At 37.1% G+C, this 23,071-nt stretch overlaps 4 protein-coding genes across 4 annotated transcripts; all 4 read right to left on the bottom strand.

Moving 5' to 3' along the window:
- Window positions 1–188: 188 nt before the first annotated feature.
- LOC105097964 (olfactory receptor 52E2) lies at window positions 189–1,275 on the bottom strand. The gene has a single exon (XM_010990597.2). The coding sequence runs from the start codon at window positions 1,140–1,142 to the stop codon at window positions 189–191; it is 954 nt and encodes a 317-aa protein (XP_010988899.2). The 5' UTR covers window positions 1,143–1,275.
- Window positions 1,276–7,365: 6,090 nt separating this feature from the next.
- Window positions 7,366–8,301, bottom strand: LOC105097965 (olfactory receptor 52J3). Its single transcript, XM_010990598.3, has one exon. It carries the CDS (start codon window positions 8,299–8,301, stop codon window positions 7,366–7,368), a length of 936 nt encoding a protein of 311 aa, XP_010988900.2.
- Window positions 8,302–17,297: 8,996 nt separating this feature from the next.
- On the bottom strand, window positions 17,298–18,233 carry LOC105098040 (olfactory receptor 52J3). The gene has a single exon (XM_010990660.3). It carries the CDS (start codon window positions 18,231–18,233, stop codon window positions 17,298–17,300), a length of 936 nt encoding a protein of 311 aa, XP_010988962.3.
- Window positions 18,234–21,985: 3,752 nt separating this feature from the next.
- Window positions 21,986–22,949, bottom strand: LOC105098041 (olfactory receptor 51A7-like). Its single transcript, XM_010990661.2, has one exon. The coding sequence runs from the start codon at window positions 22,947–22,949 to the stop codon at window positions 22,008–22,010; it is 942 nt and encodes a 313-aa protein (XP_010988963.2). The 3' UTR covers window positions 21,986–22,007.
- Between the last annotated feature and the right edge of the window lie 122 nt (window positions 22,950–23,071).

Consider the following 23,071-nt stretch of genomic DNA (forward strand, 5'->3'; position numbering starts at 1 on the left):
AGAATCCAAAGCTTCCTATTCTCATTCCCTGAATGAGTTAATACACACAAAAAGACATCCTTCCCATTAAGTGATCGTGGCTGTACCTCGTTTACAAGGCCTAATTTCAGGGCATCTCCTCATTTATCAGATGTATACATGTTAACATGTAATCTTTAGGACCAAAACAGGAGGTGTTTATCTTCTGTTTATTTTGGGATGAATATTCTAAGCACCCTTTCACGGATCTGCTTGGTCCTGACTCCATAGATGACAGGGTTGAGCATTGGTGGAATAACCACATAGAGATTGGCCAGGAGGATATGAATGTAGCGGGGAACATTCTGGCCAAAACGGTGTGTCATAAAAGAGAAGAGGGCTGGGATGTAAAAGGCCAAAATTACACAAACATGGGAACCACAGGTGCTTAGAGACTTGAGCCTGGCCTCACGGGAGGGGAGACGGAAAACAGCACAGAGAATTTGGACATAGGAGAGAGCAATGGCCATGATGTCAAATCCCAGGATAGCAATGGTCCCCAGACCATATATGATGTTGACCCTGATACTTGCACAGGCCAGACGAGCAAGCCCCATGTGCTCACAGTATGTGTGAGGAATGATGTGGTGTCCACAGAAAGGCAGTCGCAAGATGAGGAATACAAAGGGAAACACACAGAATAAAGATCTCCCAACCACCCCAAAGCCAATAAGAGATACTGTCTTGTTAGTAAGGATTGTGCTATAACGAAGGGGGTTACAAATAGCTACATAGCGGTCATAAGCCATGGCCAGAAGGACTACTGACTCCATGCCAGTAAAGATGTGAATGAAAAACATTTGAGTGAGGCAGGCATCAAAAATGATCTCCCTGAGGCTGAACCAGAAGATGCCCAGCATCTTAGGGATGGTGGCTGTGGACAGTCCCAAGTCAATGGTAGCCAGCATCGCCAGGAAGTAGAACATGGGCTGGTGGAGGCTGTGCTCAGTCTGGATGACAAACAAGATGGTGAAGTTTCCTATGAGTGCAATCAGATACACAGCACAAAAAGGAAAGCCAATCCAGATGTGAATGTTTTCCAGTCCTGGGATGCCCAGCAGCAGGAAGGAGGAGGGGTGGAACTGGGTGTCATTGGAAAGAGGCATCTTGGCTTGTGATTTCATTTGAATGTGTTCACTGCAGATGTGTGCTGACCCATATTGGGAGGGACCAGTCTGTGACCATTAAGTTTTACAGTACTGGAAAAAAACAAAAACCAAATATCCTACCTGTTTATCCCCATAGCAGAAACCTCATCAATAGCCTTTTTGCCAGAATCATTGAAATCCTCTGTCATAATAAAATTATTCTAATTGAAATTTAGTCACCGAAAACTGATTAATTTTATTACTCTAAATCTTTGTTTCACAGAAACAAAGAGGGAGGGAATAAGAGACTAGAAAGTAGGATATCATGTAATGTTAAGAATGACTTTAGTGGGACCTCTTCATGGTAACACATCACTAACTGTGTCCCATGACTTTAAAGTGTATGCTTTCTGCCAAGAGTGTGGACTGCTAAGAAAGGAGGCTAGAGGAATGAAAGTGTGATCACTGTTGGGTAGAAAAGATTATAGGAGTGGCAACCAAACATTGTTTCTTATCAAATTACTATTTAATCTCAAGTATCTACCTTCTTTACAATTTAATAGATGTTTATACAGAAGATATTGATGTTCTGAACAGTGAGATATATTTCTATTTCTCTGTCTCCATATATAGAAATAGGAACAAGTGATACACTTACAACCATCCCGTACTCATACAACCATTTTTTTTCACTACCAGTACTGTATTCAATAAATTACATAAGATATTCAACACATTGTTATAACAAAGGCTTTGTGTTAGATGATTTTGCCCAACTGTAGGCTAACATAAGTTTTTCCTGAGTAGGTTTAAGGTAGGCTAGGCCAAACTATGATGTTTGGTAGTATATAACTGCTTATATAACTATACAACTCTGTCTCCATATATCTATATCTATATCTATATCTATATCTATATCTATATCTATATCTATATCTATATCATCTATATCTATACCTATACCTATATAGTTGACACTTGAACACTGCAGGGCTTAGGGGCACCAACCCCTACCCAGTCAAAAATCCACATATAACTTTACAGTCAGCCATTCATGTCTTTGGTTCTGCATCTGTGAATTCAAACAACCATGGTTAGTGTAGACTACAGCAGATATTTATTAAAAAGAATCACCATATAAGTGGACCTTCACAGTTCAAACCCATGTTGTTCAAGGGTCAACTATACACACTCATACATACACACACACACACACATAAACACACACTGTTGTGACAGTTTGCTTAATTTTGCAAATGGTAAAATGAATACAAGTAGTTGTTACACAAATGATTGTTAAAGAATCATTTTCTGGCCTATAAGGAGAATCTAATTAATCTATGTTCTGGGGAATAATAAATGATTGCAAAAATAGATCTCCCATCTCTCACAGGTATATTCTAGAGTAGTTGACAATGATTTTTTTTAAAAGGTAAAAGAAAAGTAATTCAAAAAGTTGCAGAGGTTCATTTAGGTAGACAGAAAAAGAGGAAGTAAATATCCTATAAATTTGGAGAGACAGGAAGAAACAGTGACAGGGTGAAATCTCCTTTATGTACCTATTATCTTTAGAGTAGCTTTTATAAAATTTATTTTAAGTTATATTTACCTACTATTTTGTCTAATTTCTGGACAGTGAGCTCTTTAATGTTAAAGAAACTCTCTCTCCCTTATGTCTCCATACCCAATATCTAGTACTGAGCCTGGTATATTGGTTAAGGGAATTTTTAAATACATATTTTAAGGAATTTTTTGAATAGTGAACCTAAGTACAATACAGAGATTAACCTTGATCTTTGTATTTTGTTTTTTAAATAAGTAATAAACAAAATATAAGTACTCTGTAAGATTTCTTTGATAAAAAGAAAGTGAAATGTGGCTTAAATAGTATACAGTGTTTCCTAAAGTCTTAAGTCTTGAGTGGTAGAGATAATCATGAAGTGGACCCAAGGTTTACTGCCTATCTTTGGAATTTTAGCTCATAGTGTCAGAATTCTTTATGGTTGCAGGAAATGATTAGTCCTTCTAATACACAATACCTGCCCTTCCAAGGAACTACACACTGAAAATTCTGAACTCTAAGAGATAAGTGTCATAAGCCAACACTATACAAGGAAATACATTAGCAAAGCCTTGTGAACTCTGGAGATATAATAGTTTTTTTCCCCACTAATGTCTATACATATTGTAAAGTATTTACACAACACAATACAGTTTTTGAGTACGGGGTTGGTCCTTCATCTACAAGTCACACAGCAGTGCTCAGAAATGCACTAGAATATTTCTACTGTTTCTTTTTGTATATCTTTCAGTATTTATCACATTAGCCTTAGAATATGAGAAGACACATTTAGGATTCCTTTTTTTCTTTCTTTCTTTCTTTATTTTCTACTTTACTCTGATATGAAACAATAAACAAATCTTCCTAGGTTGAGACACCTGGCCTTAAAATGATTGGAAAGATAAAAATGCTCACAGGGGTTATCAGGAGGGTGGTAGAACTCTGTGGTAGAGTATGTGCTTGGCATGCACAAGGTCCTGAGTTCAATCCCCAGTACCTCCATTAAAAATAAATAAATAAAAACCTAATTACCTCCCCCCAAAAAAGAAAAAAATGGGGGTTATTAATGATATTTTTCTCTTCTATGTAAATATAAAACCTCATTTCATGAACCCAATCTCAGCCCCTCTGCTCTTTTTTTGTGACACTTCTATCTTTTCCCCCTTCTTCCCCTCTGTCATTTTCCCTGTGGGCTTTGGAAAGGTGTGGTAGACTCACCAGACTGTGCACCATAAGTGATTCTGAGCCCCTAGGTTTTCATGTATACCCAAATAGAGAATGTAGTTGTTATCCTTTATATGATGCTCCTGAAAGGAGAGCCTCCCAGTGAAACTCCCTAGAGCCAACATGCTGAAGATAGGAGGGCCCAGAATTCCCTGTTTTAACCAAGTCCTATGCTAAGTAGAAAAATCCACCAGGGATTTCTGCCCTTTTCTAGGGATTGTTATGATTTTATGTTTAAATAATTATTACATATACTAAGTTAGATTATTCTACTAAATTAATTTCTCTTTTTTTAGCTTGTGTAATATGGTTACTAGAAAATTTTAAGTACATGGGTGACTTACATTTTATTTCTAATAGAGAGAATCATTCTAGAACAGTAAGGAGTGGTGGGCATTGTTCAAGGGACAGGTAAGCAATACACACTAAGTCAGCTGCATCAGGGGAACATATTACATTTCCTTTGGACAAGGGGAGACTGTCAACCTCAGACAAAGAGAACTGCTTCTAGTGGTAAAGGAGGCTGGGCAGAACTCAGGGTTTGCTTCATTGGGGCCTACTCGTAGAAGACCATTCCAACTTTTAGAACACTCCTCAATAAATCGACTCCTAGGAGATAAATATTTCTTTAGGATAGTCAAAAATGCCTTCTATTTCCTTACCTGGACCTTGGGCTGGGTGTTTAAAACCCTGAACTCATTATTACCTTTATCCAGGTTCTTCAGCTTATTTGTCACAGAAAGCCAAATCCATACTCTCTTTATTCTTATGGAAATCTTCTTTGGCAGAAATACTTGGACATTCAAAGCCTTGCCTTTTTTAAGCACTTGGTTAAGGCTGTCTAGAGGTGATGATAAATGTAACAGTTTTGTCAATGTCCTCCATACACCACAAGTGTCCTCTTTATCAACAGCAGTGGAGGCCTTAATGACCTTAGCTAATCAAATAAGGAACTAATCCCAAATTCCCATTTTTAAGAATATTTTGCCCAGGAACCACTTTTGGTATATATACTTATGTCAGCCTGGATTCAGAACTGCTGTGTGTATAAGGAGTAAAGACAGGAATCGATACAAGTTGGAAGAAGCTAGAAAAGATTTGAAAATAAATTTACTAAACAGATTATTTATGCATGAATGAGTTGCTTTTGCAGAAACTAGGTACATTCAGTTTCTGGGATGGAACTGTAAGGAACTGGGTGTAGAAATTTGTGGAAGGTGATTTGTTATCCACAGCTACTGGACCTTTGTATCTGCAGTAAAGTATCTAGTGCTGGACTTGTGATCACTGTTTGTCAGGAGGGCTTGTTGCCATGGAGAGCTGGATGTGGAGCTGGGGGAAGTGAGGAGAAATTAGAATCCTCTAGTATCACTGTGTTTATCCATCATTGCCTATAAGTTGAACATTAGAAAATAATGGCTGACTTTTCACATTTGCTCTCACACCTTATGCATTTCTTATGTAACCAACTCTAAGCTGGAAGCTTGAAGGGAAGAGAATTCTGGGAAACAGAGTGCTGGTTTAGCTAAGTAGTCACAGTACAAAATCACCAAAGGACACTTGATCATCTGTGCTTATCTCAGTGTCGTGCATAGTTAATTATCAGTTGATATTTTAAATGAATACAGTGTTTAAATGAACCCAAGAATAAATTAACTCAGAATTCCATGAAGATATTTTTAACAATTGCAGAATGACAACAGTTTTTTTTAAAACAAATTATTGTAAAGAACAGCAAATAAATTATTGAAGGATAATCAGCTATAAAAGTTATTCAAATACATCATAAATCTGTAGTGATGAAAACATTGTGATACTAGTCCAAGAATAAACAGACAAGCTGATTATATTAATAAAAAGCAGATTCTTGTACAAATTGAAATTCAATTTGAAGAAAAAATAAGTACAATTAAGTTCTGAAGTGTTGAGTTATTAGATCAATTATGTTATAAAAATAAGTAAAGGAATGGAAACAGAGAAGTAGTTAATTTCCCACCCTACATTTGACACCAAAATGAATTACAATTAGATTAGAATGAAATGTAAAAATGAATGCATAAACATAAATACACATACACAAATCCCATGGAATAGATGTTGGAATGTTAGTATATAATAAAGTAATGCAAAGTCATAAGTCTGAAAGTTATTGGAGGCTGTGCTATAGGTAATATAATCTGTAATGATTTCATTATAAATTTAATCTACCAGATAAACAACAAAGTCCTACTGTATAGAGCAGAGAACTATATTCAATACCTTGTAATGCCATATAATAAAAAAGAATATATATGTAAAAATGAATCACTATGTTGTATACCAGAAATTAACATATTGTAAATTGACTATACTTCAATAAAAAATTAGACAAAAATTTAATCTACCATATAAAAATAAAGTAAATATAAAGAGTTCATAGGGAAGTGTTGATATGCAAAATACATTCAAATAACTCTGTGATGAGACTTTTAGGAAGCTAGGCAAAAAATTTGGTGAAGTGGGAAGGAAATTACAATAAATAAGAAACAAATACAAGAAGCAAGAATATGATCCATTCAATCAGTAACCTACTACCTAACAATTCTAAGTATACAATCTTTAGAAAATGTTCAAATATGCACAAAAAGTATGTCACAACATTGATTCTAAATTAAAAGTAACTAAAATATTATACATATCACCAAAAGTTGAAGAGATAAGTAAAATGCAAATGAAAGTTTCTACTACATTTCAAAAGGAAATAACTATATCCCACATGTATCAACACAGATAATCTCTAAATTTAATATTAAGTGCAACAATTGTCTGTGAAATAATACACAGTACATTACCATATGAATTAAAAATTAAAATTCCACATCCACCTCCCCCCACTGAAATTATTGAATTTAAAATGATAAATTTAGACTCTAAGAAAGATTTTTTAAAAAGCATGTGGTAGTCACTCTGTCTCTGAGGATGAGAAAGAAAAAAAAAACTGAAACTAGATTGGAGTAGTAGTCATAGGTTATTTCAACTTAAATCCCTCATATATTTGATTAAAAATACCATTTAAGATAAATAAATCATAGTAACAATAGTTTTTAATTCCACATTATGGGAACAGAGTGCTTTGTTGTATGTTTCCTTGTCTTACTTTTAAGCTGAGGGAAAAATAGAGACCTTAAAATCTAGGGGGGAAAAGCAATGTTAACAAGAATAATGATAGGAAAGGTCATTGCTTGGACTATTCACGCTCACTCAAAATGAAGTAATGCAAACAGTTCTCACTGTCACAATAGAAATCAGTCCTTGAACTTAAAATATTTTGAAGACCATTCCAACCACAGAATCAATAGGGAGCCAAGATCAAATAAATCCCCTGGAATGGAATTGGCAGCACTAAATTTTGACAGAGAAAGGTCTTTGCTCAAAGAACAAACCAACATTTCTTGCTGGATCAAAATGCTTCTTAAACAAAGGAGGCAAGGGTCCTTATTTTTTAATAAGCACACAGAGTACTCGCTCTCGTATCTGTTTCGTCCTCACACCATAGATGATGGGGTTGAGTGAAGGTGGGATAACCAAATAGAGGTTGGCAACAAGAATGTGAATGTAGCGGGGTATGTTGTGGCCAAATCGGTGAGTGAGGAAAGAGAAGACTGAGGGGATATAGAAAACACAAATGACCCCAACATGGGAGCCACAGGTGCTTAGGGCTTTTAGCCGTGCATCTTGGGATGGGAGGCGAAAGACAGCACGGAGAATGTAAATATCGGAGATGCCAACAAGGACTAGGTTTAGGACAAAGAAGAAAACAACAAAGAGCCCATAAGTACCATTGATGTGGATGTTTCCACAGGATAGTTTTGCGATGCCCATGTGCTCACAGTAGGAATGAGCTATCACATGAGCCTGACAAAAGGGTAGGCGGTAGATGAGATAGATTATGGGAAGTGTCAGCAGGACTGGACGAATTACAATGCACATGCTGATGCCCACCAACACCCGGGATGTCAGGATGGTCATGTAGTGGAGTGGAGCACAGATTGCTACATAGCGGTCAAAGGCCATGGCCACCAGGACCTCAGCCTCCATGCCAGTGAAGGCATGGATCAGGAACATCTGGGCCACACAAGCCCCAAAGTTAATCTCATGAGCATCAAACCAGAAGATACCCAGCATGCGGGGGACAGAGGTTGTTGAAAGGGCCAAATCAATGGTTGAAAGGGTGGCTAGAAAGTAGAACATGGGTTCCCGGAGTGTCGGCTCCATCTTGATGACTAGCAGAATTGTGACATTGCCCAGTAAAGCCACAAGGTAAACAGAGCAGAAAGGCAGGGAGATCCAGGCATGGACCTCTTCCAGGCCTGGGATTCCAATGAGGAAAAATGTGGTTGGGTGAAAAAAACTCCTATTGTGATAAAACATCCTTCCAAATAACAGAGTAGGAGATGTTGTCACTCCTAGGAGGAGGAAAAAAAAGTTGAGTAAGAAATAGTTATGAAAATGATTACCTTAGTGCTTCTATATATGATGAACATGAAAAAGTTTGCTATTTCAAAGGTTATATTAATTTTCTTTTTAATTTCTAAATTGAACCATTCTCATTTGGGGCATGTCTCAAAGGGCTTAATCCTTATACAGATTTAATCCTAATTTTTTTAACATGTAAGGTTTATCAGCATACCCATGGCAGAGTTATAAGATACAGGACATAATATTATGTATGGAATAATTTAGTATTCCCCGTATCTTTTGTGAAGTCCTTCTCTAAAGAGGGGCACATGAAAAATCAATGATACACATATGGAAATGCAGGCATAACCCAAAAGGAGACAGATAGATGAGAAAGTAAAGTCATAGGCACAAATGTACGACACTCTCATACTTAGAAAACCCTGAAATTATCTAATGATCCATTCATCATTTGTTGAAAACCCAGAAACTTTCTAATGATCCATTCATCATTTATTGACACAGAGAAAATACCAAAACCATACGTAATATCCTGTTTAAAAGACTGCAACAAAGTATCAGAGATACATATTATCACAAAGAAAAGCACAGACACTCTGGAGCACACACTGGCTAGTCACATACCTCCGTACTTGAAAGAGCCGAGAAAGAAATATAATAATAAACTTTTGTAGATTTTCATTGATGTCTCTATTTTCCCAAGACCATTCCATTTCATAGAGGCTCATTTTTTAGTGCTATGGTTGTGGTGGTTTCTAGTGGTATTTGAAAACTTCTTCATTCACTTTCCACTCTACATCAGGTCCTCAGAGAAAACCTGCTCATTTTACCACTGCTGCAGAACTAGCTAGTACTTGGTTCACTCCTTCTGCCTGATTAAGACACTGGAAATGTGAGTACAGGACAACCCAGAAGGCTTCCAGTTGTTATGGACCTGAGGAAGGCATTTTTGAGCATCACAAAACTGTCTGGAATAACAAAATCTAATGGAAGAGAGAATTACTTTCTGTAATTGTCTAAAGGAAATAGAGAAGTGTGCTTTCGCAATGCCTTCAAAATGATGGAGAAGCAGTCAGGAGAAGCCCCATAAACTCAAATAATGAAATAAAGAGCCTTTCTCTGGGTCTCTAACTTAAGGCAGAGTAATCCAAGATGAGGATAAAGAAGGACAGACTTCTGTTCTTACCCTTTATGTAACTCTATATTTCCATGGGAAATACATATGGGTGAAAAAATAAATGTTATATATGTTCTGTAGTTTGAGAGTGAGTGTGTGTGTGTGCATGTGTGCGTGTGTTTGTGTGTGAGAGAGAGAGAGAGATGGAGGGAGAAAAAGAGAGAGAGAGTTGTATTTTGTAATGCTCCCATATTTGTATTTTTTAAAAACTGAAACTTCCAGGTAATGGTCATTGCCCACTGGCAGGGTGCTGGCCAAAACCAAGCCTTCTAGACTTCATGATGCCTACCTTTGGTTCATCTCTGAAAATTAACCCTCAATAACATGCCACTTCTAACCTCAGATTTCCATCATTCTTCATAAGTCCATGTCATCCAATCCCTATCACCTATAGCAGAAGCAGAAATTCTACTTTATCAACCAACTATATAACCATTTTGTAAATAGATTTTCAATGCCTTGGATCTTCTAGATATTTTTAGATACTCAATCTCTATTTAAAAGTTGCAAGATTTTCCCCACTGTTAGATCCAGAAACTGGACTACTACATCATGTATATTGTATCAAGGTGGCAGTTCTCAGCCACCAGTGATTATCTCTCTCATTTGACTGCAACACATACCTAAATCAAAGGAAAATTCACCCGTGATACTTCATTCTTCCACAGGAATAGAGACACAAGGTGATGATCAAGCAGTAAAAAAATCTATGCCCGTTTTTTTTTAATATAATCCAAAGAGAGAAGTTTTATATTAAAGTTCTAGCTGCTTATAGCATTGGAAAAAACAAGTTAACTCAGTTTTCTATTGTAAATGGTGCCTTGAGATCGAATCCTCTGAGATTGCTGACAAAACCCTTAGACTATGGTTTAGAAAAGCAGAAGCTCAAGAGAAAGTAACACAAATAGGAAATTATGTAGAGAAAATTATAAATGTGGTACCAAAGCACAGATATGATCATTTGTATATAGCAGAGAGAGAAACAGTCATGCCCCTCTAGGTAAGATTTTGCAGTCAAATTCTAAGGATTGCTGTTTTCCAGATAAAATAGTACTTAATCCATATTCTAAGTTCAAACATAATTAACCTAGCATGAGAGACTCCATTTTCAGACTTAGTTCTCTCTGTCCCCCTTCACTGACTGGGTGTTTTAGGTTCATTGAATGCTTAGCTCTATGGATTCCAACCTGTGAGTCTTTTGTCCCACTGTCCTCAGTCAATGATTGTTCCTCTCTCTCTTCCCCTTTGACAATTATTCATATCTATATCACAGAGGCCATAGAGAGAAGTAGTAAAAATAACCAACCCTGAAACTGACCTGATTCAGTTCAAATACTGGATTCCCATGTAGTGGCAACATCACCACGAGTGATCTATTAATATCTCTATATCTCAGAACCCTCAACTGGAAAATTAGGGATGATAATAGTACCAATAGCAATGGATATTTTGAAGAATAAATTAAGTAGTGAATATCAGGCATTTGGTACAATACCTGGCACATTTGAAGTGGTTAATTAAAATAGAATTTAGCTCACAAAACCACCTTCATAAACCTTGGACCTATAATAAACCATACTGAGAAATCTCTCATGACATTAAGTCCATAACATTTGGTTTGAGAGTTCTCATTTATCTTAAAGATTTTTTCTTTAGTTTTTTAGTCAAATTATATATATATAAATATATATATATTTCTTATTCTCACTAGAATAAATTTATTTTGAGTGGAAGAATCCTATCTCTACTGCACACTTAAGCAAATATCTTAGATAATACTTAAGAAAAAAAGCATATTATCAGCCTTAAGATTTAAAACACAGACTATAAAGCATGAAGTTAAATCCTTTTGACTCTTGTCTTTCCATTCAAACCTGAGAGTAGAATCTCTGGAAATTTAAAATTTCCATATATGTGTATAGATATGTATATACATGTATATGCATGAGTGTATATATTCATATATGTATATTTAAATACATTTTTCAAATATATATTTGAATATGAGATTTTCTTGGAGCTCAGTTATATACATATATGTGTATATACATGTATATGTATGTATGTATAGTATTGAATATATGTATCTCCAAATATATTTTTCAAGTAAAATTTTGAATATGGCATTTTCTTGGAGATCATGGGCATGTAACTGATAAGTTCAATTGAAGTTAATTTTAGGACATGAGCTGAGAAACATTAGACAAAGTCATACCCTTTTTTTACTGGTTGGGAATGAAGAAGCATCTATTTCTGAGTAGTTGCTGGTAGATGTCTCAGAATCATGCGAGAGCCAGCCTTAGAATCAAGATGAGTCACAGAATGTCAACCCTGAAATACTGAAAGGAACTTGTTCCTTGGTATCAAAAAAATAAGACCAAGTTCTTAACTTGTCTGTGACAAGGAACTCAAACCATTTTTATTTTGTTTTAAGGTGAGACGAAATACCCTTTAATGTTTAAGTAAGTAAGATCAGGTTTTTGTTTTGTTTTGTTTTCTTACTTATAATTCATGATGTCTTAAAGATCACACTTAACCACATTTTTCCCTGTGAAACCTTCCTATCAGGGGCCCTTATCCCCTTGCTCTAGTTAGGGCTGCTTTTATTTAATGTGTTATTAAGTAAGAGGTATACACAAGATATCTTCAAAATGCTTTTTACTTTGTTAATCTCTTTAATCCTCAAAACAGCTCTGTGACATAGATCTTAGGCTTATTTCCATTATACAGATGGAAAACTTGAGCTATAGAAAAAGTTCGCAACTTTCCTAAGGATGTACATCTAGAAAGTCACAAAGACCGAACTTGAACCCAAATGTCTGATTCCAAACTCTGTGCTATTATTCAATATATTATACCATCTCCTTTTTCTGTTTAGTTTAATCTTGAGCCTATTTTGTTTCAATAAGCCTATAGAAGTTTCCAGAAGCATACCGTAAGGTCTTCACTTATCATGTGCTTGTAACTACAAACACACCTGAAAATATATGTATGTGAGGTTGGCACTGCTTCTTCTGAGTGCCTGCTAAGGCACCTCAACCCTACCCTTCATTTCAGTGAGTGGGTCTCTCTAACCATAGTAATGGTTCTGGTTTCTTATTTTCAGAGATAGTTGGGAGGCTGAGGAGTTGATATCCACACTATCAACTAGCCTGCATGGTTCTGCTTGAACTTGCATTCTGACTCATGATGTGCGATCGTGTCTCTTTTTCATGTTCCCATTTACTGGGTGCAGAAGACAATCGCAGGCTTATTCTGATACTGCCCGCAATCAACCTACATTGTTCCATACTATCACAATGTAGTACAAACTACGTTGTTCTGTTTTGGTCCTATTTAGAAGAGGAACCCCAGAACTTATTGCAAAGGGTTATGGGAAAATGGGTGGGAATTACTTTTATGAAGAGAATAAAAATTTCCCCATGTGAAGAAATGGATGGAATGTCCTCATTAAGCCACATGTTACTTTCTCAGCCAGCCTTCTGATTCTCACTCTGGATTTACTCCTGAGATATCAAACACTGAATTGGAAACAACTCTGCCCCTAGGTCAGTAAAGGAGTCCTATGCATGTTGCCAAGTAGCTAGAAGACACAAAAATCACCTTCTCCTAAGGGCACATCAAAATTACAACTATTTACAGAGCAACTATTTATGAGAATGACTAGCAGAAAGTACTTTCCAGAACTGAGGATAAAGAGCTCAATGAGATAGGTAGGAGGGGTGGAGATGAGGTATATAGTCAGGCAGGATTCACATCCCAGGTAGGGAACCCACAAATGTGAAGAATATCATAACCACAGTAGGTCCTCCCCAAAGAGTGAGGAGTCTAAACCCCACGTTGGACTCCCAGGCCAGGAGTTCAGCACTGGGGAGAGGAGCTCCCAGAAAGTCTGACTTTGAAAACCAGAGAGGCTTAACTTTGGGAGAGCTGGAGGGGTATAGGAAACTGAGAATCTGCTCTTAAATGCACATATGAAATCTCACATTCTCCATGTCTCAGCACAGAGGCAGTAATTTGAAAGGAGCCTGGGTCAGGCCCACTTGCTGACCTTGAACAGCCTCCTAGAGAGGAAAGAGGCAACTGGGACTCCCCGGAGACAGGAAAGCTGGCAGCAGCTATGTTTAGGAACTCATTCAGTGGCGATGACCATGCCACTAGCAAGCAACATTTTGGAATTCTCCCTCTAGCCTGTTAGTGTCAGGCATTTTCCCTGCCCACCAGCAGGCCTTCAACAGCCACATGCCCCTGGCCAGCTGTATGTGGATCCTGCCCCGAATATCAGCAGGACTGATAAGTTAGCCAGTCGAGGAAGGCCTGTCCCAACCTCAGCAGGCCTGCAGCCACCACATGAAACAGGGCAGCACATCCAAATGGGTCAGAAGCCAGCCTTGTTTACCAGTGTGCCACAGTACTTAGCACCCTTACAACAGAAATACACACAGCCCACATAAGGGGCACCCCTAGAGCATATAGTTCTAGTGATCAGAGGGGAGCATGCTCTTGAGCCGCACAGGTCATCTTCTACATAAGGTCATTGTGTTAATGAATGGAATTCTCTACATAGCAAAGATGTAAATTCTCCCCGAACTAAACTATATTTTAATTCAATTTTTACCAATAAATCAGCAAGTTTTTTTTGTAGACATAGACAAGATCATTGTACATTTTATATGGAAAGACACAGGTCTTTTAACAGCTAAAATATGTTGACAAAATTAAAAAGTGAAAGGGATCAGTTTACCTGACATTAAGCTTACTACCTGCAGTAATCAAGACAATTAGCAATTATTGGAACGACAGATTCATAGATCAATGAAACAGAACAGATAACTCATAAATAGATCCACATAAATATGCTGAAATAATTTTTGACAAAGATGCAAAAGCAATTCAGTGGAAGAAGAATAGGCTTTTCAACAGATGTTGCAGGAGCACATGTAGGCAGAAAAATTAACCTTTAACTAAACCTTAAATATTATACAGAGATTAAGTCAATATGGATCATAACATAAATGTTAAATGTAAAACTATAAAATTTAGAAAATAGCAGAAGGGGAAATCTTAGAGATCTAGGCCTCGGCCAAGAGTTCTTACATTTAGCACTAGAAATATGACTCATAAGAAGAAAAGTTGATAAATTAGATTTCATCTTTTTTTTAGAAATGGCTTTTGCCTGTGAGGAGAATGAAAAGACATCCCAAAGAGACCCCAAAAAATTATAAATATTTCCGCTTATTTCACAAAGGATATGTAAGTAACTCAAAATCCAACAATAAGAGAAGAAACATCCCAATTAGAATATGTGCAAAATACTTGAAGAGACATTTTATTCAAGAAGATATACCAATGGCAAATAAGAAAAATAGAAGTTGTTCAACATCATTACCCTCCAGTGAAATGCAAATTAAAACACCTATGGGATATCACTGTACATTCAGCAGAATGGCTAAAATAAAAAGTGGCAACTCCAAATGCTGGTGACCACATGAAGAATCCAGATTACAAATAGTTTGTTGGTGAGAACTAAAATCACAGCTGCTTTGGAAAAAAAGTTTGGCAGTTACTTATAAAACTATATATACAGTTACCATATGACCCAACAATCAAACACTTGGACATTTATCCAAGAGGAATTAAAGCATATGTTCACACAAAAGCCAGTGCATGAATGTTCATAGCAGTTTGTAATAACCAAAAACTGGAGTCAGCACAGATGTCTATCAGTAGGTGAATGGTTAAACAAATTGTGGTACATAGCACCACAGCCTATCATCAAGGAAAAATAATAGACTCTTGGTACATACAATAACCTGGATAAACTTCCAAAGAATTATGCTGAATGATAGAAAATAACCCTTAAAAATTATACACTGGATGATTCCATTCATATAACATTTTTGAATATAAAAAATTATAAGTGAAGGAAAGATTAGTGGTTGCAGGGGCTAAGGTATAAGGGTTTTGATTGATTGATTACAACAATGCAGCAAGAGGGATTTTTTTCTTGGAACTGTTCATATCTTGACAGTGGTGAATACACAATCTATACATGTGATAAAATTCCATAGACTATACATTCACGTGCATGCACACACACACACACACAGTACAAGGTTAAACTGGGGAAATCTGAGTAAGATAGATGGATTGTATCAATGTCAGTATTCTGATTATGATATTATACTACAGTTTGCCAAAATATTACCATTGAGGGAAATTGACCAAGGTATAAAAGAGATCTTCTCTTTATTACTTATAACTGCATATGAATCTATATTTACCTCAAAAAATTCATTAACAATAAATGAAACACCATTTCCTGTTACCTATTTTCTATTTTGACTTTTCAAAATTCTCTTCAACACATTTTATAGTTTTATGTTTCCATGTGGGATAGTTTTTCTTATCCCAATGACCTCTTATTAATATTGCCTTTATTACAGCTCTGCTAACATAGTATGACCTTAGCTTTTGTGTATTTGACATTGTTTTTATTTTGAACTCAGTTTTTTCATTTTAATTTTTAAAATTTTCTGATAGCATTTTTAGGTATAATTGGCATACTGTAATCTTTACAAATTTTAATTCTACTATTTGAGAGGCTTTGACATATGTATACAAACAACCATGCAGCCATCACCACAATTAAGATTATCTGTCACATACAAACATTTTCTGATGTCCTTCTGTAATTCGTCCCACCTTTCCACCCCTACTTTATTTATTTCCAGATCAGTCATCTATTTTCTGTCATCATACATTAGTCTAACTTTTCTACATTTTATCTGAATAATATCACAAAGTTTATATTATTTTAAAAATATCTTTATCAAGATATAATTCATATACAATGAAATTCACCCTTTTAGTGTACAATTCAGTGGTTATTAGCGTATTCACAGAGCTGTAAAACTATTACACTATATAATTTCAAAATAGTTTCATTACCCAAAAAAGAAACCCTAACTTTGGCAGTCATTCCTTAGTGTCCCATCCCTACAACTATTAATCTACATTCTGTCTCTGCGGATTTGCCTATTCTGGATATTTAATACAAATAGAATCATACAAATATGGCCTTTGATGTCTGATTTCTTTCACAGCATGTTTTCAAGGTCCATTCGTTTTGTAACATGTATTAGTTCATATCTCTGTTTATGCCCAAATAATATTTCGTCATATGGCTATAATGCACTTTGTTTATCCATTGATCAGTTAATGGGCATTTGGGTTGTTTCTAATTTGGGGCTATTATGAATAATGCTACTATGAACATTTATGTCCAAGTCTATTTTGTGGGCATATGTTTTAAATTCTCTTGGCTATATATACCTCAGAGTGGAAATGCAAGATCATGCAGTCAGTCTATGCTTAAAATTTTGACGAACAGCCAGTGTTCTCCAAAGTGGCTAAATCATTTTACAATCCCACCACAAATTTTCAAAGATTTCAATTCTTCACATCCTCACCAATACTTGTTATTCTTTCCCCAGAAAAAAAAGAATCTTATGCTATCAAGATCCTGTGTGAAGACATGCAAATAGAGGTGACACAGCTCCCTTTCAGGACAGCCCATTAGCCTTTGAATGAGAGATTCAATGAAGTTCCCACAAGTCTTAGAATCCATTAGTCAGCACTTAGAAACAAATCAACTTGTATTGCAATCTGGCAGCCATACATTAGAACCAGGAGATACTTGTTAAGGCAAGAACACAAAAATCTTCCTAGAGGTATTGAAATCCTTAGTAAAAGAATGCAGCCAGGTGTCTTATTTCTTAATAAAGGCGCAGAGTACTCGCTCTCGTATCTGTTTGGTCCTCACACCATAGATGATGGGGTTGAGTGAAGGTGGGATAACCAAATAGAGGTTGGCAACAAGAATGTGAATGTAGCGGGGTATGCTGTGTCCAAATCGGTGAGTGAGGAAAGAGAAGACTGAGGGGATATAGAAAACACAAATGACCCCAACATGGGAGCCACACGTGCTTAGGGCTTTTAGCCGTGCATCTTGGGATGGGAGGCGAAGGACAGCACGGAGAATATAAATATAGGAGATGCCAACAAGGACTAGGTTTAGGACAAAGAAGAAAACAACAAAGAGCCCATAAGTACCATTGATGCGGATGTTTCCACAGGATAGTTTTGCGATGCCCATGTGCTCACAGTAGGAATGAGCTATCACATGAGCCTGACAAAAGGGTAGGCGGTAGATGAGATAGATCATGGGAAGTGTCAGCAGGACTGGACGAATTACAATGCACATGCTGATGCCCACCAGCACCCGGGATGTCAGGATGGTCATGTAGTGGAGTGGAGCACAGATTGCTACATAGCGGTCAAAGGCCATGGCCACCAGGACCTCAGCCTCCATGCCAGTGAAGGTATGGATCAGGAACATCTGGGCCACACAAGCCCCAAAGTTAATCTCATGAGCATCAAACCAGAAGATACCCAGCATGCGGGGGACAGAGGTTGTTGAAAGGGCCAAATCAATGGTTGAAAGGGTGGCTAGAAAGTAGAACATAGGCTCCCGGAGGGTCTGCTCCATCTTGATGACTAACAGAATTGTGATATTGCCCAGTAAAGCCACAAGGTAAACAAAGCAGAAAGGCAGGGAGATCCAGGCATGGATCTCTTCCAGGCCTGGGATTCCAATGAGGAAAAATGTGGTTGGGTGAAAAATGCTTCTGTTGTGGTATATCATTCTGTTACTAATCAAAGGAAGTGAAGCTGATCCTCCTGTATGGGGAAAAGTGAAAGAGAGAGAGAGATCAGAGGGAAAAGAATCTGGTATGTCAATTGCTGCTCACTGTTTTAGCATAGAGTCGATGTCATATTTACTATATAAATAGGCTTGTTACTAAAGGACATATATTGAATCATCCCCATAGCCATTTGATAGGCCAGGTCAAAGTGATGTTCAGAGTTTCTATTCTGCCTGCTGATTGAGCTCAAATTCTAAACATGAGACTTGCAGCAAACTCAATGCAGATTTCTAATAATTAAAGCTTGTCATTCACTATGAAAGTTATTGGAGGTGATTCTACTTTAGGAAATCCATTCTGGTGAATGACACTGGAAATATCAAGACTATATGTAGGACCAAGTTAATACACTATAGAGACAGTCAAAAGTGTTTTAAGCAATCCATAAGGAAATAAATTATAGATCCAGGTGTATAGTTACTCACAATCAAAACCTGAATTCTTCTGGTTCCTCATTATTTACTGGCATAGAGAGACATACACAAAAACTCTCACCCAAGCCGAGTAGCCTCCCACAAACACCAAGTCAGGTTATAACAGACATAGTTTCATGTTCTCAGACAAGTGTTGGCCCCTTGAGATGCCTGGCCAGGAGCAGGGACACCCATTGTTCATGACTTACAGGCTACACAGAGTATCCGTTGGAAAAGGGAAAAGGAATGTTGTGTAATGCCATTTATACTCTTTTGTTCACTATTCACATCATATGAGGTACTCTCAGAGCACCTGTGAGTTTTTCCTGTGTTAATTTCTCCACTGTTGTGAAGCCAGCACTTGCTTGGTTACTCCTCCTACCAGTTCAATATGCTGCAACTGGGTAGGTAACCCTGACAGCCTCAGGTGGTTTTGGTACTAGAGGAGATATTTTTTGTAGCTCTCTGGTATAGCAGTGTCTCAATAGACAAGAATCTACTTTTGCAAGGACCTAAAGGGAGTGGAGAAAGATCCTTGAGAAATGCTTTCCAATGCTACAGAATGAATCAAGCTACTCAAAATGAAGTAAAGAAAGTTACCATGGGGTATGTGTTACAGCAGTTGTAATTCAAAATAAAGCATAGAGATCCTTCCTTTTGTCTTTGCCATTGCTTCACTTTCTTATATTTTAAAAACTTCTTTGTTTTTCAATGTAGGAAACCTATATTGAAAGGTGAAAAAATAATCTCTCCATCTTTAGTGAGTTCAGTTCAATAGAGAGAGAGCAAGTGTTGCAATGTGCACTGACTCTTATTTATGTTCTATAAAAACAGGCAGCCTGGACAAATAAAACACCACTGTCTAATAGAAAGATGATGGCCATGGCCAAGGCTTGGTGTCCCTGTTGCTTATTTTGGAGCAATACTAGGAGTCCACCTTCAATAGTGGATCCCACTAACTACATGCCTTCCTATTGCCAGAGTTTATTTTACCCAGTGCAATTGACACAAGGATATTAAATGTCTGGGATCTTTCTGAACATTTCAGAAGATAACTTATCACCATTTAAAAACATAATTTTTTTTTACCTGGTGCAGGATGGCCACATGGTCCATCCTTATCCTGCTCTGCCAATGTGTCTCTCCATTTACTGCCACAGCCATTCACCAGAAATCAGCAGCTGATTCATCTCTTTCTTCCGTATTTCTTGGTATATGCCCAGCATTTCAACATATATTCCTCTTTCTGAGAAGTACATGGAGGGCACGTTTATATTAGATGTCTAGCACGTAGGAGAGATTTCTAAGAATACACCGCATTTTAATCCCAACTTTACACAGAGCTCTGGGATTGAGTCCTTAGGGACTGCTCACAAACTTCTAGATTCTACTCCATAAACAGAAGAGGCCAAGGGATATAGAAGCAAACTGAAGTGTAGGTAAATAAAAGTTAAAAAGTAGGTATATGACACACAGGGCTGGCATCTATACTTGACACATATGAAACCAGATATATTGTATCTCCACGTGAATATGAATAAGTGACCCAGTTCTGTGGGTTACTGATCTACATAGACAATAAACTCACTAATTTAATTTCAAATATTTTAACAAGTATGAAAGAAAGGCTTATTTTTTGGCTTTGAATTTCACTATGTCTCTTTACAGACAGTTTTTTCCAAACTTTTATAACTGCTTTGAGTTTCCATAGGTATTATGACCAGTTCTGATTTAAGAATATTAAGTAATCTGTATTTTCAGTCCTTTTTCTAGATGTCCAAGTGGAGCTGATAGTGAAAGTTCTCTCTGCTCTGTTGGGTGAGATGTAAGAAGTGTCCCCGCTGCCTATTTATCCAATTGGTGACCATTTGTCACACCCCCTGTGCTTGCTTCGTTCAGAATACTGATAGAAGCAAAGAAGAGAGAGAGGTGAAGAGAGTGACGTTTTCTAGAACTTAAGTGTGATGAAGCCCCTCAGGCTCCTGCAACTTTTACTTCATGTCTGTGAGTCATTATAATATCCCACTTAAGGATGCTGTGTTTGCTTAAGATAATATGATTTGATTTGCTGCCACTTGCAGTGTAGTGTCTTACTAATACAGACTTTCTAATTGCCAGAGTTGAGTTTGAACTAAATATAGTAGTGCTTATTAGAAGGGGTTATTCATTCAGATAACTTTTAGTAAGGACCTAACTAGATCCTATCAATATACATGTGACTACTCCATTTACTTTATGATTTATGACTGCTGTTTGTGCTTGATTTTATTTTATGTCCCAAGAATGTAGAACAAGTGAACTCTATATGCATGAGAGCTTCCAGACATACTCACAGATTCTTTGGCTTTCTTATCATAAAATATATTCATGTCTTCAAAATTTGCTGGAATTACTATGCCTTAACAAACATACAATGAACAACTTATATGTTCCAGGCACTTTGCTGGACATTGACAAAGATAGAAATTAAAAGACCCTATTTCAGTTATGACTCTATTTCATTGATGTAGAATACAGACAGTTAAGAAATAATACTGTTGTTTAGACCTATAACTGTCAAAAAAAAAGATATTATATAGCCTTGGTTAAGGAGCAGCTCACCCAATATGCATACTAAAGGAGGTAATTTATTAAATATGTTGCAGAAAATCAAAAATATAAATGAATGAAATATTTGCTTGTTCCTGGTTTTCACATTTAATACATACTTCACAGGAGCATTTTTATGGTTTATTTGATTTTGCTGATGACACGTACATCCCCCTACAGCTCTCCCCACCCCAGCGCCACACACATAGCCTAGGTGTTTAGGAGATGCTGATTCTATGTGTGTATGTGTGTACATGTGTGTGAGTGAGTGAGTGACTGTGATTAATTTTTTAGTTCACTTTAGTCACTGTTGACCATGTCTGAGTTATTTAGAGCCATATTTGCTTTAACCTAAATGAGCATACTAATTTTCTTTTTTTTTTAAGAATAATACTTTGAAGTTTATTTAACCATAAGTAAGATAGTGTTTCATGTGGCTGTTGTTGATATAGTCATATAGCTGGTTTTGCAGAGACAGGAAAAGGGGAAAAGAAGATGGCAAACAGAGTTATCAGCATATTATTATAATGCCAAGCCATCTAGTATGTTGTTGCTGCTAAATTAAATCAATAATTTGAAATTTGATGAGCTTGCTGTATATGCAGTACATATTTGTCTCATTCTTTATTACTTCACTGTCGCTCTCAAATCCCTACATTTGTTTCACAATTGCCAAGTGACCTGAGCATTCATTGCAGCTGAAATTTCCCATCAACCTGGTTTCCCACATAATTTTGTAAGGATCAGACTTCTAATCTGCTGACTCTTCACCGAGTACACAACGGGATTCATTAGAGGGGGAACCAGAAGGAAAGTATCAGCTATGACGACCCTAATAAGTGGGGAAACACTTTTGGCAAAGTGGTGAATAATAGCCAAGGTGACAATAGGCACATAGAAGATGAGCACAGCACAGATGTGGGAGATGCAAGTGTTGAGGACTTTGAGACAGCCCTTGTGTGAGGCAATGCTCAGAACAATTTTCAGGATCAGGACATAAGACACAGAAATACACACCAAGTCTAACATAGCCATTAGAGCCACAAGTAATCCATAGATGATATTGACCCTGTTATCAGAGCAGGCCAGCTTCATGACATCCTGATGGAGGCAGTAGGAGTGGCATAGAAGGCTTTTCTTACAGAATTTTAGCCTCTTTAGAATAAAGGGGAAAGGAAAGACCAATAGGATACTTTTCACAGCAAATGCAAGGCCAACTTTCATGACTCTGGCACTGGTCAGAATGGAGGTGTATCGCAGAGGGTTGTAGATAGCTATAAAGCGATCGATGGACATGATGAGAAGAACTGATGACTCCATAGCTGAGAATCCATGAATGAAAAACTCCTGAGCAAAGCAAGCACCAGGGGAAATTCTAGTGACGTTGAACAAGAAGATTCTCAGCATGGTTGGAAGGGAGGAGATGGACAGTCCCAGATCAGAAAAGGCCAGCATGGAGAGGAAATAGTACATAGGCTCATGCAGAGAGGTCTCTGTTTCTATGAAAAAGAGGATGGTGCAGTTCCCCAAGATGGCAATGAGGTACATGAGGCACATTGGGATAGAGACCCAAATGTGAGCATGCTCCATGCCTGGGATCCCAGTCAGGAAGAAGGTAGAGATTTCCACTTCAGAGGTGTTAAAGATGGACATTGCTGGAATATGAGGGGCTCAGGATATAAGTCTCAGAATAGACTTCCTGCAATGGCAGAAATTGATTTGCTTAAGTGTGTATTTGTTTAGCCATTTGATCAGTGAAAATCTCATAGTTATAG

This window comes from Camelus dromedarius, chromosome 12 (assembly GCF_036321535.1).
Source record: "Camelus dromedarius isolate mCamDro1 chromosome 12, mCamDro1.pat, whole genome shotgun sequence".
Taxonomy (NCBI): domain Eukaryota; kingdom Metazoa; phylum Chordata; class Mammalia; order Artiodactyla; family Camelidae; genus Camelus; species Camelus dromedarius.

What these genes read in the sequence shown, in the direction of transcription:
- LOC105098040 (XM_010990660.3), bottom strand. Translation starts at nt 18,233, where the DNA reads ATGATATACCACAACAGAAGCATTTTTCACCCAACCACATTTTTCCTC.
- LOC105097965 (XM_010990598.3), bottom strand. Translation starts at nt 8,301, where the DNA reads ATGTTTTATCACAATAGGAGTTTTTTTCACCCAACCACATTTTTCCTC.
- LOC105098041 (XM_010990661.2), bottom strand. Translation starts at nt 22,949, where the DNA reads ATGTCCATCTTTAACACCTCTGAAGTGGAAATCTCTACCTTCTTCCTG.
- LOC105097964 (XM_010990597.2), bottom strand. Translation starts at nt 1,142, where the DNA reads ATGAAATCACAAGCCAAGATGCCTCTTTCCAATGACACCCAGTTCCAC.